The sequence below is a fragment of the Perognathus longimembris genome, chromosome 12 (assembly GCF_023159225.1).
Source record: "Perognathus longimembris pacificus isolate PPM17 chromosome 12, ASM2315922v1, whole genome shotgun sequence".
NCBI lineage: Eukaryota > Metazoa > Chordata > Mammalia > Rodentia > Heteromyidae > Perognathus > Perognathus longimembris.
The window spans coordinates 59,539,896-59,557,264 of record NC_063172.1 but is presented as its reverse complement, the minus strand read 5'-3'; the positions used below and the strand labels follow the sequence as shown (position 1 = coordinate 59,557,264).

The 17,369-nt window shown below is 42.6% G+C and overlaps 1 protein-coding gene across 1 annotated transcript in view; it reads left to right on the top strand.

Moving 5' to 3' along the window:
* Window positions 1-17,262, top strand: part of Nsmaf (neutral sphingomyelinase activation associated factor) — a 58,153-nt gene extending 40,891 nt beyond the window's left edge. Inside the window, exons 14-31 of the mRNA XM_048359250.1 lie at window positions 920-999; window positions 1,742-1,832; window positions 1,934-1,997; window positions 3,518-3,569; window positions 3,670-3,790; window positions 4,176-4,307; window positions 5,317-5,359; window positions 5,664-5,815; window positions 6,999-7,107; window positions 8,075-8,133; window positions 10,896-10,963; window positions 13,010-13,077; window positions 13,426-13,549; window positions 13,934-14,017; window positions 14,883-15,033; window positions 15,415-15,517; window positions 15,645-15,754; window positions 16,598-17,262. Coding sequence (XP_048215207.1) covers window positions 920-999; window positions 1,742-1,832; window positions 1,934-1,997; window positions 3,518-3,569; window positions 3,670-3,790; window positions 4,176-4,307; window positions 5,317-5,359; window positions 5,664-5,815; window positions 6,999-7,107; window positions 8,075-8,133; window positions 10,896-10,963; window positions 13,010-13,077; window positions 13,426-13,549; window positions 13,934-14,017; window positions 14,883-15,033; window positions 15,415-15,517; window positions 15,645-15,754; window positions 16,598-16,692 — 1,706 coding nt within the window. The 3' untranslated portion in view covers window positions 16,693-17,262. The remainder of the gene's footprint in view (window positions 1-919; window positions 1,000-1,741; window positions 1,833-1,933; window positions 1,998-3,517; window positions 3,570-3,669; window positions 3,791-4,175; window positions 4,308-5,316; window positions 5,360-5,663; window positions 5,816-6,998; window positions 7,108-8,074; window positions 8,134-10,895; window positions 10,964-13,009; window positions 13,078-13,425; window positions 13,550-13,933; window positions 14,018-14,882; window positions 15,034-15,414; window positions 15,518-15,644; window positions 15,755-16,597) is intronic.
* The last annotated feature ends 107 nt before the right edge of the window (window positions 17,263-17,369 follow it).

Here is a 17,369-nt window from a genome sequence, read left to right as displayed (position 1 = left end):
TATGTATGTATGTATACACATATATACACACATGCATGTGTATTTTTTCTTTGCCATCTCTTGAAGGACACACATAGAGAAAAAGGATAATTTTAATCTGGTGTTATCATTATTTATTAGCACCAAGCTTTGATATATTTAATTTTCTCACTGAAAATTGACTGTTGATCAAAATATTTTCAAATATTAATAAAAATATGATTATTCCCCTCAAACTATACATTATAAAAGATCAAAAGGAAGAAATAAAAATCATCCATAATTACATTACTGAAAATCATTTTTGTTTTGTGGTACATGGACTTCTGACTTATTCTCTCAAATTGTTTTAATAAAACTATGATTATATTTTATATTTAATATGTAAAAAGTAAAATTAGTTGCTTTTGACAGTTTCTTGAGTTGAACTTTTGTAATTGAAAGAAGTGACAGATTGCCTTAGGAATTTAAGAAGAGTAAAATAATGAACTTTATAATTAAATTTTTGTTTCATTTGAAAACAAATTTTTTGCCAGTCTTGGGGCTTATGCTCGGGCCTGAGCACTGTCCCTGAGCCACTTGTGGCTTTTTGGTGGTTACACGGAGTTAAGAGTCTCATGGACTTTCCTGCCTGGCCTGGGTTCCAACTTTGATTCTCAAATCTAAGTCTCCTGAGTATCTAGGATTACAGATGGGAGCCAACCAGCCCCTGGCTATTTTTTATTTTTAATCAGAAAATCATTGTTTAAAGAAATTCACTTTCAAAGCATTGCCAGGTTAGATATACTACTTTCAAAGAGATGTTGTTGTGTTTTTCTGTGCTGCTATTATATATCTTCATGGATTCATGTCTATTTAAAATTACTTTGTAGAAATAAGTATGTGGATTTGGATCAATTCAAGAGTGGTATAAGCTGAAGTTACTTATTTATGTTTACAGACTTGTCAAATCCAGCAACCTTCCGGGATCTTAGTAAACCAGTGGGAGCCCTGAATAAGGAGCGGCTAGAGAGACTGCTGGTACGTGGACTGGATGCAGCGCTCTTGGTTTTTGAGTAACTCCGTGAGCCCTGGACTGCTTTCTCCCAGCCTCAGAGGAGAGCCTGTAGGAATATCTCCCTGGTCCTTCAGAATGGGTTGTCGTTGTTCCTCTTCCCACCACCAATGCCATTGCTTCTTACTGTTTGCATTTTTTTTTTTTTTTGGCCAGTCCTGGGCCTTGAACTCAGGGCCTGAGCACTGTCCCTGGCTTCTTCCCGCTCAAGGCTAGCACTCTGCCACTTGAGCCACAGCGCCGCTTCTGGCCGTTTTCTGTATATGTGGTGCTGGGGAATCGAACCTAGGGCCTCGTGTATCCGAGGCAGGCACTCTTGCCACTAGGCTATATCCCCAGCCCCCTTACTGTTTGCATTTTTGATCTTAGTGTTCATTCTAGAACTAGGTGGGAGACCCCTTTAAGGATTCCTGAATTATTTTCATGAAAGTATTCAGCATAAGAGTAAAGTATTCAGTAGAAGAGATGCACAAAATCCATCCTGTTTTCATCTAAGCCAATGCTATTACCACAAAGTGAAGTAAACTGAAGGACCTGTGGCAGGAATGGTCACCGGTGCTCTACCTTCATTGTCCTCAGTTCTTCCTGCCCAGGAGGTGACCGAGGGAGAACACTGTGTCTGTGCCACGTCTCTTTTAGTCTTGACTTCTTGAGTGAATCACAACTTTCTGGTCAGCACTGAGCACACTGTTTCTTCCTGTGTTATAGGCTCGCTACCAGGAAATGCCCGAGCCCAAGTTCATGTATGGAAGTCACTACTCTTCCCCGGGCTACGTGCTCTTTTACCTGGTCAGGATTGGTAAGGCTGCTCAGCGCCCCCCAATGCACTCCGTTTCGCTTGGCCTCTGACTAGATGCTAGATAGTGCCATGATGTAACATTGTACTATCTCTCCCTCCAGCTCCAGAGTATATGCTGTGCCTGCAGAATGGAAGATTTGATAATGCAGATAGAATGTTCAACAGGTTTGAAATACACCTCTTATTTACCTTTTTTGATGCTTTCTGATTACATATGCATAAGACATTTATTTTAATTCATTGCATATAAGCAAAAACGTAAAGAAATACTTGAAAAATTACTAAGAGCTATTCTCATTCATGGTATGGGTGGGGGTATGTGTGTGGATAAATGGTAGAATTTATTTTTTTTATTTTTAATGATTCTTTTTTCATTTCTTTATTGCTAAAGTGATGTACAGAGGGGTTACGCCTTCATACGTAAGGCAGTGCATACATTTCTTATCCAATTTTTACCTCCTCCCTCATTTTCCGCCTGCCTTCCCACCTTCCCCCCAAATTTATTTTTAAATAGAGATTTTTCCCATGCCTCCAGTAGGTTAATAGGTCTCGAAGTTTTCCCCATATTATACTTCAAAACCATGATTTTATTTTCAAAAGTTATTTTTTAAAATTAGTATATCATGTTCTAACATAGAACATAATTTATGTAAACCATTTTTCTTTGTTGAGAATTGAGATTGCTTTTAAAATTGTATCATTTTAAGTTTCTTTTATGGCCAGGAGTGGTTAGAAGGTAATGGGGAAATTTGAACTCAGGGCCTCATACCTGCTAGGCAGGTGTCTACTGTTAAACTACACTGTCAACCCTTTTTCTACTGGTTACTTTTGAGATGGGGTCTTGCTTTCTTCCTGGGCGCATGTATAAACTGCCCCAGATAGATTCTCATCTGCCTGGTTGGGATGATCAATGCGGGTAACCATGCCCAGCTTCTTTCCATTAAGATGGAGCCTCAAGAACTTTTTACCCAGGCTGGCCTGGAACTGCTATTCTTTTCATGTCAGCCTCCTCCGTAACATTGGATGGATGATGACAGGGACATGCCACTGTGTCCAGCTACTGGATGAGAAGGTGGTCTTGTGACACTCTTCTGCCTGAGCTGGCCTTGAACTGAGATCCTCTTGTTGTCAGCTTCCCAAGTAGTAGGATCACAGACATGAACTAGTGGCATCTAGCTTTAACATTTTATTATACTTTGGAATTCTGCTACAAAGTGAAAATAACTGTAAATCTTCATACACATGTATCCAACCCATACAAATAATATTTCCTTACCAAAAATTCAAAATGCAAAGAAAGAAATGAAGTTCATTTTGTATCCTACCACAGTTCCATAGTAATGTTATTATTCTTTTGGTTTATGCCTATCTGATTTTTTCTGGAACCTCTTAAATCAGCTGGTAAAGTTGTGCGGATCTATTAGTGCTTGGGCTCTTTGTATAGGCAGTATGTGTATGAGGTAGGTGCTGTGGTTCGTGGGATGGCCTGGGACTCCACGGCCAGCCCTGCGTGACCACAGAGAAGTCACACCAACTCCCTGGGCCCATTTTCTCTTCTGTCAAAGGGTAAGGCTAGCCCCATAATGCTGAGAATGAGCAGCAAATGTCACAGGTGTAGGGGCTGAGGAAGCCTTGTGGCTGCCGCTACCATTTTCACATCCTGGGAATTTCTTTCTCACACTTAGTATTGCCGAAACCTGGAAAAACTGTTTGGATGGTGCCACCGATTTCAAAGAGGTAAGGATTCATAAAACGTAACGATCCCAGGGCTTGGGGTTTTGAATTGTTTTTTGAAAATGCTTCTTGTCATTCTTTATTTTCCCCTTTGACCTTGCAGTTGATTCCAGAATTCTATGGTGATGATGTGAGCTTTTTGGTGAACAGCTTGAAGTTGGATCTGGGGAAGAGGCAAGGAGGGCAGATGGTGGAGGATGTTGAGCTTCCTCCGTGGGCCTCAGGTGGGCACCACCTTGCAGCCTCTGTATCCTGTGTATCTTCGCAGGTTCAGTACCATTCATTATTTTGTGGCTTGATGTTTAAAATAACGATATTCTCTATCTAAATGAATCGATGTCAGTCTGTTCCAACTCAAAGTACTCTGAGTCTATGAGCTAATATCTGTGTATATTCATGAGGCCTAAATAGGATGAAAATGATTCTTGCCATTTCTTCCTCTCCTCTCCCCCCAAAAAATTTGGTTTCATCTAATGCAGAAAAAACCTTCATTAGAAATATGTACTTCTTGCCTTTGCTAGAAGCTTCACCTACGTATGGATATACAAAGGAAATGAGAGGAAAGAAAGTGGAGACTGTGTGATGTTCTGATTGAGTCCAATCTGGTAGGTCCCGAGGACTTTCTCCAGAAGAGCAAGGACGCACTAGAAAGCAGTTACGTGTCTGAGCACCTTCACGAGTGGATCGATCTGGTATTTGGCTACAAGCAAAAAGGGAGTGATGCTGTTGGTGCCCATAATGGTATGTAGTGTTCATTAACATCTCAGTGTTTGGGGAGAACAAAAACAAAATAAACCAGATTTGGTGGTACACACCTGTAATCCTAGCAACTCAAGAGACTGAGACGGGAGGATTGTGAATTGAGGCCAGCCTGGACTACATAGAGATTTTGTCCTAGAGCAAACAAGGCCAGAACAATCAAATTGATTTCTACAGCAGGATGGTTTTACCTTAGGAAATGAGATTCCATGGTTCCATAGATACTGAGAAGGAAAGAAGGCTTTGCCTAAGCACCATGCATGACACCATGACCCTAAAAGATAATCTCAAAAGTCTTCTGACTTAGTCTATCTGTTAGTATCAAGGGCAGTGGGGGTTGGGGGGGGGAGAAGGGGGGGGACTAGTTCTAGGACCTTCTGTGGATACCAGAATCTGTGGGATTTGAAGTTCTGTGTAATGTTGTAGTGTCTGCATGTAATCTACATACATCTTCCCGTGTATTTTATATCTTCCCTAGATTACTTACAGTTACACTACAATGTAAGACTATGTAAATTGTGGTCATACTGTATTATTTAGAGAACAATAAGAGTCTGTATATGATCTGTATCGATGTGGCTTTTCTTTGAATATTTCCCACGTACAGTTGGGTGAATGCACAGATTAGTGCCCATAGATACATGCTGTGTCCATGATGTGTTCTCATCCCATTTCATGCTTTCATGTAGAAGACAGTGACCTCAATTCCTTTGAAGGGCTCCAGAGTTTCTTTTTTATTGAGCAACCAAGAAAATAGCAATTTCCCCCCTCTTAAACTTCACATTGCCTCCAGATTTCTCTGGAAATCCAGCCTGGCGGCTGTAATGGCCTTGCAGTCACTAATGCTGGGAGAGTGGCTCGCTTTCACGATGGAAAAGTTAACCTTGAGCACAGTTTTGAGTCACTGGGTTGAGTTTGTTTAAATTCTGAGCAGGGGACATACGAGAACTGAATAGCACATTTTTCAATAGTGTTTATATCTCTCTTTTAGTATTTCATCCACTGACTTACGAAGGAGGTGTGGACTTGAACAGGTACTTACATGTCTATAAGGTGTCCTTGTTTGGATTGTAAAATACTTCTGTTAGGAACACAGTTATTTGAGGATGTTAAGATACAAATTTAAAACTAAATTCCATCTTGTTTTCACAATGCTGAAATCAAGTTTCTAAGATTCAGAAGACAATGTAGAGGTCTGGGATGAGGGTTAGGCAGTCCTGGCCCAGAGTTGCACTTTACATTGAGGATTCATCTTCCCTGTTGAGTGGCATTGTTTGAAATGTGCTTTTAGGGAACTTGAACCTGGTGGCTCACTGCATTATCTGTTTCGTCCTAAAGCATCGAGGATCCCGATGAGAAAGTGGCCATGCTGACCCAAATCTTGGAATTTGGGCAGACACCAAAACAGCTGTTTAGGACCCCACATCCTCGGAGGATCACCTCCAAGTTTAAGGCCCCCAGTTACAGTGCTTCGGTAGAAGACTCTCCCGGTAAGTTGTGTAAGGACAAGAAGCATGATTATTTCTGAAGTGGAGATGAAACATGAACACTTGTGCCTGGAAAGAAATGTTTGTTTGTTTGTACCATTGGCTTTCAGAGAAATCAGATGACTTTGATTTTTCCGGTAATTCAGTGATTGAGAAGTGGCCGGCTTTGTGTTTCGTTTGCTTGCTCTGGTTCTCTTCCTTTTCTGCAGACTGACACACCGGTATTCAGTTCTTAGCCCTTCCCCCTCATGCCCATGGCCCTGGCCTGGACTACTTTACCAGTCACCATGTACTTCCTCTTTCCTAGAAGTGATGTCCTCTGTCCTCAGCTCTCTGGCAAACTCACATACAGATCTCAATGCAATCCCATCTGTTCTGTCTCTTTGTGTGACTCTGTGGCTTATTTACCATATGACAAACATGCATAGCACTGTTCAGACCAGGCATATGGTAGGTGCTAAAAAATGTGGGGGGGGGGGGGACGGGGGACTCTCATACTCTCACCTTGGTTCCATTATTCATCCTTCCTGCTTCCTGTAAGAAAGCCTTGGTCCAGGAAGAGCGGATAACTCTAACGGCTCACTTTTTGCCTCCAGGCTCCTATGGTCCATGGAGCTGAGTCACTCTGCAGCATGCAGGCGCAATTTCCTGCGGTAACCCGACCCCGCAGCCTGGAGAGACACTCTTAGGTTTCAGGGCTCAGGCAGGAAGTCTGTAGGATTCTCTTGTGATTCCATTACATCCTGTGCTCGCCTTAGTCACTAGACACAACCACCTTCACATGACTTCAGATGAAACAAAGAGGAAACTGTTCCAAGCTTTTCTTAGGGAGAAGTGAAAGCTTTACCTCCCAGCAACCCTTGAAGTCACTGGTTTCTTCTCTGCGTTCTTTGGCAGCTCTGGGGTGTTTGCAAAGAATGCTGAGGAGGAAAGGTTACTCCGTGTTTAGTGCTTGGAATTCCTAAGTTGGCAGCCAAGTGAAAATTTTACCCACACTTTTAAGACACTAGCATTCTAAGATACTTCCGAATCTGGATTTTTTTCCAGCTTTACCAGCAAGTGCATTTGTAACCAGTTATATTTTGGTGGGATGATTTTTCTTTGACTTTTATACAAAATATTGTTGTGTTACCAAGAGTTGTCTGGTGATAACTTAGTTGACTCACTGTGCGACAATTTAATGTAGTCTCTCCAGGTGAAGAGTCTTTTGAAGACTTGACTGAAGAAAGCAAGTCGCTGGCCTGGAATAACATCACTAAGCTGCAGCTGCACGAGCAGCATAAACTCCACAAAGAGTAAGCATGACTCTGTACAGTAGTCCACATCAAAGCTGTAATCTCAGATGTGATTTAACTGTGTACTAAGTCACAGGGGAGAGTTTCCTGTCAGTGTTATCTTTAATTGGGTTTCGGACCCTCTGGGTGTCTATGGTGACCTGTCACCAAAATTGGATGTAGCAAGGGAAAGTGTGGCACTAAATGATCGGTCCCCACACTGAGAGAACACTTCTGAGTTTACCTGAATGTTCAATGTGATACTTAGAAGTCAAAAGAATTGGGCTTGCGGTTGGCCCCCGGGTAGGTGTAGGTGTCCCTGTGCGCTCCGCTGAGTGCTGATGGATGCAGGTGGAAGGATGGAGAGGCACTGGCCTAGCCACCCATCCTGCTACAGGCAGAAGACCTCGATGGAGTCCGGGCCCCTGTCTTGCTGCATGGCCCCGGGCAGCTTGCCCGGCAGATCATGGGCTTGAGAGGACCTGGTACCTACCCGGCTCTGCTTTAGGTGTCTGGCTCCCCAGCAAAGCATGACATTGTGTGTTCGATTCTCAATGGCTTCACTTTCCTCCTCTTCTCCCAATGGCCTGTGGAAAGGGACCTCATCATCCAGGACACTGGAAGACATGAGTAGCCTCAGTGCTGTGCATGTCATGTCACATATCCCTTTAAGACAACACGCAGGGGCTGGATCGGAGCGGCAGCATGGGAGGCGTTAGGGAAGTTGGATTCTGATGGCCAGAGGAGTCAGCATGGAGGGAGTAGCATTTACCAGTTGTCAGAAACATATCAGACTGAATGTTTCAGGATGCAAGGTGGTGTTGGAGTAGAGGCATTGTGAGGCACTGATTTGGTGGCAAGTGTACACAGGAGACAGATCCATCAGACAAGTTCTGAAGAGGGCATGAAAGAGCCTTGGAAAAGCGTGACGGAGCAGGCGGCCCGCCACGCGGCTCTCAGTCATTGATCAATCTTTGTTTTGAAACAGGGCCGTGACGGGGATTGCTGTCACTCGCAATGGATCTTCAGTCTTCACAACATCACAAGGTACATTTGCTACCCAGGATAGTTCTAACCGCAACTCTAAAGTGCCCACGTTCGTAACTCCAGTCAAGGAGTGTATTTGAAGTGCTGCCTGCCCCAAAAGTAGATTGAGAGCAATTCATCTGTGTATAGCACGTAACATTTCATTCTAGTTTGCCAGAAACCAGAGAAAAGTCCTGCCTGTTGTCGGGTTCCTCTTTTCTGTTACTTTGCTTGGTTGCGGTCTTTCTCCCCTGCCATGAGATGATTTTCATCTACTTGCTGGCACGGAATCCTGGCCAGGGCCATGCCCGACTTAGCCATACGTGCGCCGGCACACATGGTAAGGCAGATCTGTGTTAGATTTCCCAGTTTATCGTTCAACATGTATCTTTTTTGATAATATTTAGCTTGAAATTGAGTTCATATATTACTAGCAGACCTATACCTTACCAAACCTATAGAAACAAAAACACTCTTGGTAGCCATGTTAATGCCTTTGTAACCATATCCTCTGGCTAAATCAGAATTTGGCCATCTTGACCTTAGGAAAAAAATAAGCAAAATGCAGTTCTTGCTGTGCATACCCATGTCCTTACTGCTCCATGTAAAAGCGTGTCTAGTTCATGTTATATTCCGAGTGCTGGGGCAGCATCGTGCAAGGTGTGTAGGTAAAGAGACGCCACCTTAGTTGTTCTGCTTCTGCATTTAAGACAGCCAGTTCTGATAGATGTCTCTTGTTTTTAATGAGGCTATTTGTTTCCACCCTTGTTTACCGCAGAATTACATTTTTCACCCATTTGGAAATGGTGTTATCTAACTAAACACGTGCAAGTAAATGAGTTAGTTACTACTGCCAGATTCTCTCCCCGTGGTCTGCTATGTGGAGCATTTCATTGCTCTCTCTTGTGAATTTTCCACAACTCATAGAAAGGCATTCTACAGTGGACCCTACAGAAGGTCACACACGGAGCCCTCACTGTCTGAGTCAGGCTCCCAAGATGGTGCTCTTGTAGATGGGAGCACTTCCGGTTCTGTCAGGATTTCCCCCTGCTGAGTTTGCCAGCCTTACTTAGTGCAGCAGACAGAAAGCTTTATCTGTTGGCAAATCCTGTGCTGTTAGCTGGATTTGTCTGGCGTGGGTTGGTAATCCTTCGGCTCATTGTGCTCATGTCATCTGTGGGCTGCAGGCTCCATGAAAATCGAGGCTCAGATCTCTTGGGCTTATTATTAAGTACTATCTCTCTTCTTGCAGGTAGGAAGAGTTGTTTTATGTCTTAAGTCAAAGCTTTTGCTTTTTCTGGGTTTTTCTGTTTCACATTTGGAACCTCATGATTCGGGTTACTCATTGATAGGCATTCTGATACATTTCTTCCTATTTGGTATGTTCCAACTTGAGGCTGTTCATGGTACTTACCACCTACGAGACTGGTTCCTCCTGAGGTCTTTCCCTGGTCACTTGTGGCCCAGAGAGGAAATCCTCACGTAAAACATCTTTACATAGCTGGCTGGTTTATGGTGTGTGCTGTACGCTGCCTGGACAAATTATATTTACTAGTCTTTGTGGTTAAACTCTCAAAGGCAATGTTGGGAAGACTCCAGCATTAATTAGAGCCCCTAGGAAAGTTCAGCCAATACCATATTCATTCCTCTGTCTTGGTTTTCAAGTTAAATCTGTGGAATGTCTTATCAAGGCTCATATTTTTAAATTCTTAGTAAATCTGGAGAAAAGGAGGCCCTGGGTTCTATTCTAAGTGGGAGATGGGAAGAAACAACTTCTTGTCTGAAGTTTCACTCTACCACAGAAACTATGTTAGATTTATTCCGGTATTTTATCATTTTGTAATTTAAATTTAAGAAATGAATTGTTAGATATTTCAGCTATGGAACATGTGTAGCACTGTAGAGCATCATAATTTGTGAATCTGGGTTTTGTTGTTCTGTGGTGCCCGACATTGAATACATGACTGACAAGCGCTTTATTGTGAGCTGCACCCCACTGTGTGTGTGTGTGTGTGTGTGTGTGTGTGTGTGTGTGTGTGTGCCATCTGAACCTTTTTTAGCTTATTTTTACAATCAGTTCTTGGTTTTGCCAGAGCTGGCCCTGGGCAGCCATCCTTCCACCTCTGTTTCATCCGTAGCTGAGATGATAGGCACACACCACCGTACTCGGCTTGCTTTTTTGAGATAGAGTCTAGCTAACTTTTATGGAGGCTAACCTCAAACTACCATTCTCCCGTCTCCTCTCCCTTTGTGGCTGGAATTAGGCATGTCCCCCCCCCCCCCATGACTAGCTTTGTTTTTTAAGAGTTTGTTTTGGCAAATTCATAAAGCTTCAGTGAGGCAAAGAAATTAAATCTTGGACATTTTATTTATTTTTCCTTTTGAATATGGCTCTCTTGGTAAATGTTAGCTCTGTACAAGAGTGTCAATACATAATTGGGCTATTTGTTAAAACATCTCAAAGGTTTCGTTTTGTTTCTAAACTGCTGTATGAAGATGGCGCGCTCCCTCCTCTGTACCTGTTGGGCTCACCTCAGTCGCTGGCTCACCGTGCGTGCGTCCTGCTGCCCTGGCAGCGGCGGGCATGGCTGTGCTAGGGCCTCTAGGGTTAACACTGTTCCTTCATGTTGACAAGGCCTTGCTTAGTCATCCAGCCCCATCTGTTCCCGTTCTTTATGGAATGACACTGGCTGTTGGCATCCAGGAACAAAAAAGGATAGCCATTCTGCAACGTCCGTTATGCATAGGAAATCTGTCTTATATTTCTTCTTTCTCATTGTAAGATTCCACCTTGAAGATGTTTTCAAAAGAGTCCAAAATGCTGCAAAGAAGCATATCATTTTCAAATATGGTAAGTTCATTTTTCCAGTGTGATGAGAGAAACCCATGTCATAGTTGTTTATATTCACATAATGATATTCCATTTTTACCAGGACAGAATTTATTCCCATGTTACAGCCACACAATCTAAATTAGATTATTTCTATATTTGATTTATTTTTTTCAGGTTACGTCTCATACTCTTGTTTTTTGTTGTTGTTGTTGTTGTTGTTGTTTTTGGCCAGTCCTGGGCCTTGGACTCAGGGCCTGAGCACTGTCCCTGGCTTCCTTTTGCTCAAGGCTAGCACTCTGCCACTTGAGCTACAGCGCCACTTCTGGCCGTTTTCTGTATATGTGGTGCTGGGGAATCGAACCCAGGGCCTCATGTATACGAGGCAGGCACTCTTGCCACTAGGCCATATCCCCAGCCCTCATACTCTTGTTTTTAACACAGTTTAAAAAAAATTGTCCATATGGGGCTGGGGATATAGCCTAGTGGCAAGAGTGCCTGCCTCGGTATACCCGAGGCCCTAGGTTCGATTCCCCAGCACCACATATACAGAAAACGGCCAGAAGCGGCGCTGTGGCTCAAGTGGCAGAGTGCTAGCCTTGAGCGGGAAGAAGCCAGGGACAGTGCTCAGGCCCTGAGTCCAAGGCCCAGGACTGGCCAAAAAAAAAAAAATTGTCCATAGACACAAAGGATTCATCTTACATGTGGAAGCTAGATTTAGCTTATAAACTCACAAGCATATACAAATGTATTAACTGAAATATGGTAAATTCAAGGGGAGAACTTGAATAGTGTAGTTCTTAGAAAGGCCGCCAAAGTCCAGCAAAATAACCAGGAAGCAGGTACTTGAAAGGGTTGGAGTGGGTTAAAGGAGTAAAGGGTGGACAAATGAAGAGGAGCAGACGGGGAGAATGCAGGCAAGAGTCCATTGTATATCCTACAAATTTAGGAAACACAGGGAAGGAGTGAGTAGGGGAAGGGTGGGTGAGAAAGTTGAAAGGCCTGCCGAGCCAGCCGCAGTGAACGCGAATCCTGACTGAGGGCGGCGAGGATTAAGGGAAAGGAAAAATACAAGACAAGAGAAAAAAGACAAGAGGCAAAGATGGGGTACGGTCTGCATCTCGAGATTGAAACTCAAGACTGCAGCAACAGTTTATTTTCAACTCCCAGCTTATATGCAGTTTTGGAACCAGGGAATAGCATAGGGTTGTTAAAATTCCAGAACACAAAGAGGCTTAGAAGTTTGCAACATTTGATTACAGTAAACACAAGGTAACAAAGCAATTCCGGACAGAGACTGTGGACAAATATCTTTGCCTTTAGCATATCCTGGCGGTAACAGCACAGCCAGAGGTGATAATGAACCTAGCTGCAGGTTTGGCTCCCGAAATCTTGGCGACATCGGCACAGCCAGAGGTCAGGATGAGCTTAGCAGCTAGCTCGGCTCCCGACAGAAAGGAGTGACAGTGATCAAGATATACTATATTTCATAAGCTGCTTTGTTAAGAGGCATCTCTTTTGTACAGCTAAAGACAATTAAACATTAAAAAGTTAAAAAATTGAAGAGTTGTCTAGTGTGATTCTCCTTAATAAAGCTTTCAACTGCAAGAAGTGTTCATCACTTAAATAACTTTGCATTTCTGAGTTGGTTGGTGTACAGTGCAACAAACCAATTCTTCTGAAAGGACGTATTTTATTTTTAATGTAAATCATCCAAAAAGTTTGAAGTTCCCTGAGGAATTTGCAGGTTTTTCTTGCACTTGGTTCGGTAACCCTTTTCATTGTTGAGGAATATCTGCACCCCCCGCCTCCCCCGCAGTCCTCTCAGAGCCCAAGAGTCGTTAGGCTAGGCTTCACACACTTGACACCTTCGGACAGCTGGGAGTCAACTGTGCTTCTGCAGTTCACCGTGATAGACAACCTGTGTCATTATGAGCAAAGCCACCAGAGCATTGGAGCATTGACTTTGGTGGTAGGGATGGGGGTGGGAACCCATAAAATAGTTTTCCCATGTTGTAGGTTTACTAAGTCATGCAATTTGTTAACATCAAGCCATTTGTATTTCAGGCTTTATCATCGTGTTTACTTTTACCGGGAGATGCCACTGTGGTCAGCTCTTCCTGGGATAACAATGTGTATGTACCTCTCTGCATGTTCTTGTAATCCCACATGTAGAGTAGCTGCCTGCAGACAGGACAGACGCCCTACCACAAGATACTGTGTCCTCTCAAGAACAGTATTAGAAACTAGGACAGTATCATTAGATTATTAATTATTCCAACTGAAATCTAAATTTAAACACACATAGGCCACATGAGGAAATTTCTATTTTAAATTCATATTTTGAATATTCTAGTTTGCTATGAGAACAAGTAACTTGTAATTCTAGTGGGCCTTCATAATATAGACTCATACAATATTAGTTCTTAGATATGAGCCTTAAAAGCTGGAATATTGTGTTAATCACTTTCGTTGTCTTTTAGTTATTTCTATTCTATAGCATTTGGAAGACGCCAGGACACATTAATGGGACACGATGATGCTGTTAGTAAGATCTGTTGGCATGACAACAGGCTATATTCTGCATCATGGGACTCGACGGTGAAGGTTCATATCTAATTTTAACATAGCATATATGCATGTATATAAAAATATTGGAAACACGTGTTAAAATGTTACTTCACTTTTCTCACAACGTGCAAAGGACATGTATGGATGTTATTGCTTATTTTTTCTTTAAATGTGTGCATCTTAATAGGGAAGTTATGACCATTTCTGTACAGTGGGGGGGGCTAGATGGGTGTAGTATTCTTTCAGTAAAGAATTGTAGAGAAAAGTACAGTGGCAGGTCCTCTTATTGGTAGGACTGGAGTTAGTAGTTCATACCTGAGAAGTTTCGAGTAGTCATTCATAGTTACATTTGATATAAATCTAAAACATACAAAGGCTTCTTCTTTAGGTGGACATCTTCTGCAATGTGTTCCATCCTAGGTGTGGTCTGGTGTTCCCGCAGAGATGCCAGGCACCAAAAGACACCAGTTTGACTTGCTGGCCGAGCTGGAACATGAAGTCGGGGTGAGTGCAGCCCCGAAGCTCTGGGGGAAGCTGAGTCACCGAGGTCTGGGAGAAAGCGCTTAGTCTTTGTTGTACAAGCTCTTCCCCTTTATTTATTTTGCTTATCGGAGAAGATTCTAGGTTACCTATGTTCTTTTTTTTTTTAGTTCACTCATTTTTTTTTTTTTTAGTCCACTTCACTTTTTTAAATTCCTTCCTATTTGTTTTGGCTTTTTGGTGCATTTCAAGAATTAGCTTCTAACCAACTAGATTTCTCAAATGTCCATTTGAAGGTGAGCCCTATCATCCTGTTTCCTGACCTGAAGGGGGGAGGGGCCATCCTTCCAGAGGATGCCCTGCCCAGAGCCAAGACCTACTTGCTGTCTAGGATGTTCACCTGTGCACAACTTAGTGGCAGCCAAAACAGAACTGTGGCCCATTTGGTTTTCTTTGGGTCATACTGCTACCTACTCTGAATTGATAGCTAATTTTTATGGTCATCAGATTAGCAGGAGACATATTCAGCATGGAATTTCAAGTGGCCCACAAATATAATTTCATGGTGAGGGCTCCCACTCCACAAATCCCTCAGATAGTTTAGCATCTCACTACACTAAATTGTTAATGACATTTTCTGAGATCCGCTTTAACAACAGCATTATAGTTACCCTAGCAGTACTTCATTTTCACTGTTGCTCTGTATTCACAAGCCTATGGAAAATCCTTTATATCATGAATCGGATACTGTATCTGAATTGGCCACAGCAGTATACTTACCGCACAGTGGTTTTATTTGTGTCCTTGTGACCAGCTATTTGAATCAGCCTAGGAGAGCAGATCTAATGGCCTTTAATTCTAAGGTATTTGTTGCTGTATTCTTCCTTAGGTAGATACAATCAGTTTAAATGCTGTAGGCACCCTGTTGGCTTCAGGCACCAAAGAAGGCACAGTGAATATATGGGACCTAACGACCGCCACTTTATTGCACCAGATTTCATGCCATTCAAAGAATGTATGTGATACTGCTTTTAGCCCAGGTAAGTATTCAGAACAGGTCAATTCAAGTTTTCAATCAATTAAAACTGTTTAAAAGGAAAGTACTGTTTGCTGCTAAGAGGTTTTGTCTATAATCCTTTTTGTGCCAGGATACTGTGGGCTTGTGGCACAGGTTCCTTATGGAAAGGCAGAATTGGATAGTGTCCTTAATCCTTCAACTCATTAGAGAAACCAGTGAGCAGGACATGAATGCGCGCATCGCGAAGGGTTATCTGGGTCTCAGGAACAGACAGAAGCAGCATTTCAAGGAGACTGTAGTCATTGCTTAAATACAGGGAGTGAAGGAAAACAGACTCCGAATATCAGAGTAAGCTACGGCACTTTCTGAGGCTCTGGCCATACCTGTGTCTCCCCTGTTGCAGACAGTCGCCATGTCCTCAGCACAGGAGCAGATGGCTGTCTGAAGGTGATTGACGTGCAGACAGGAATGCTCACCTCCACCATGACATCCGAAGAGCCCCAGAGGTATAGTTCCTACAATGGTGAAGATGTTTCCCGCACCTTCTTGGTTATTTCATGAGGGCTTACTTGACCAGTGTAACATACTCTCCTTCCTAACACTGTATCGACTATTCACTAATCATTCTTGCAGGTGCTTCATCTGGGATGGAAATTCTGTTTTATCTGGCAGTCAGTCTGGCGAGCTGCTTGTTTGGGACCTCCTTGGAGCAAGAATCAGTGAGCGCATACAGGGCCACACAGGTAGTGTCTAGTTGTCTTCCTCCTTCCTGCTGAGACGCTCAAGCCCTTTTCCATCCAGGAGCCATTCTTCTCAGACAGAAAACACTTCATGTGCTCTTCAGGCTCTGAACACTTCCCTTGAGTAGTGTTGGCTGGGGTGGCTCTGGATTGAGATTTACTGATGCCATACTGCGGACTAAGTGAAGTACTCTACATGTGCGGTGTGGTCATATCATACATTGATATGGTGTATGTGGGTAGAACTACATACTATATACAAAGCCTCACTAAAGCTGCTCAGCCCCTTTACCTTAACAACATGTAGATTCGCTCTTACTCTGCTCGTTGACATTTGCATGCTTTCATCTGGATTGTCTTTTGAGTTTTTCATTCTAGTTTTCAACTGTCAGCCTCTTTATTTTCAGCAGTGAACAGTGAGTTACTTCCCACCTTGGTTTTCTATCACATAGTTTTGTGTGGTTATTTCTTCTTAAACTACACGGCTATGCCTTTCCCTCTTAAATGAGTAAGTAGCTTTGCTAGCTGTAGTTTATTCATCAGGAGTGAGGAGATACATCAGCACATGGTCATTGGTCACTTCTTCCCTCCCAGTCTTATGACTTCCTTTATACCATTGCAATCCATGCTGTAGCTCTATGTCTGTACTTTTTAAGCTGTAGATTCAATATAAATGGCTTCTTTCCAAGTTCTCTGTACCAAGCATTTAATTTACACAAGGATTATAAAAAGGAAAGATGAAGAGGTCAGTTATCTGCAAACCCCCAGCAAGACTGAGCCTCACAGTAAATCTGTCCTTCCCACCTTCCTCCATTCCTTCCTAACTGCAATTTGTTTTTCTCTCAGGTGCTGTCACGTGCATATGGATGAACGAACAGTGCAGCAGTATCATCACAGGAGGGGAAGACAGACAAATTATGTTCTGGAAATTGCAGTATTAAGTGCCTTTTCCACTTCAGAGTGTTACAGTGAACTCTACTTTAGAGTTTGGTATTTTTAAACCAAATGTTTAAATGAGCTGGTGAATGTGCAATGATACTAGTTTGAAGTCTTGCCACCACATGGAAAGTTTGTGGGTTCAAACTTTGAGTCTTGGTGACTTCACTGAAAGCCATTTTGTTGCCATCCTCGAAAGCAGATAAAATAGGTACTGTTAGGGAGCATTGTGTTTTAAGGGAGATGACTGTTCCACTGTGATGGGGATTAGAAGATGGACTGGTCAGCAGAGAAGCTAAAGAGATAACGGAACAGCTTAGAACTTTGCAAGAACGTGTGCCATGTCCCCTGCCACTTTGGAGTCACTCTTGTCTTCCTAGTCTGTTACAGTTGCTGCCACTGGTTTATGGGTGTGTGTTCATGTAGTGGGTCACTTTCTGTAATGCTGTACCCAGATTCTAAGAACCTGGGGAAAGATTAGCACTTCTTAACAGTTTCACTGTGTATGGGAAACATTTGTATTTCATTAAGATATTAAATGCTCATCTTTTCTACATTAAAATATTTTTCTGTAATGAAAGCAGTTTTCCTTTTATTTAAATTAGACTGATTTAAGATTGCAAGTATGTGACACATGGTAGGAAAGATCCCCACTTGATCTTTCCTAACATGATTGTAGTAG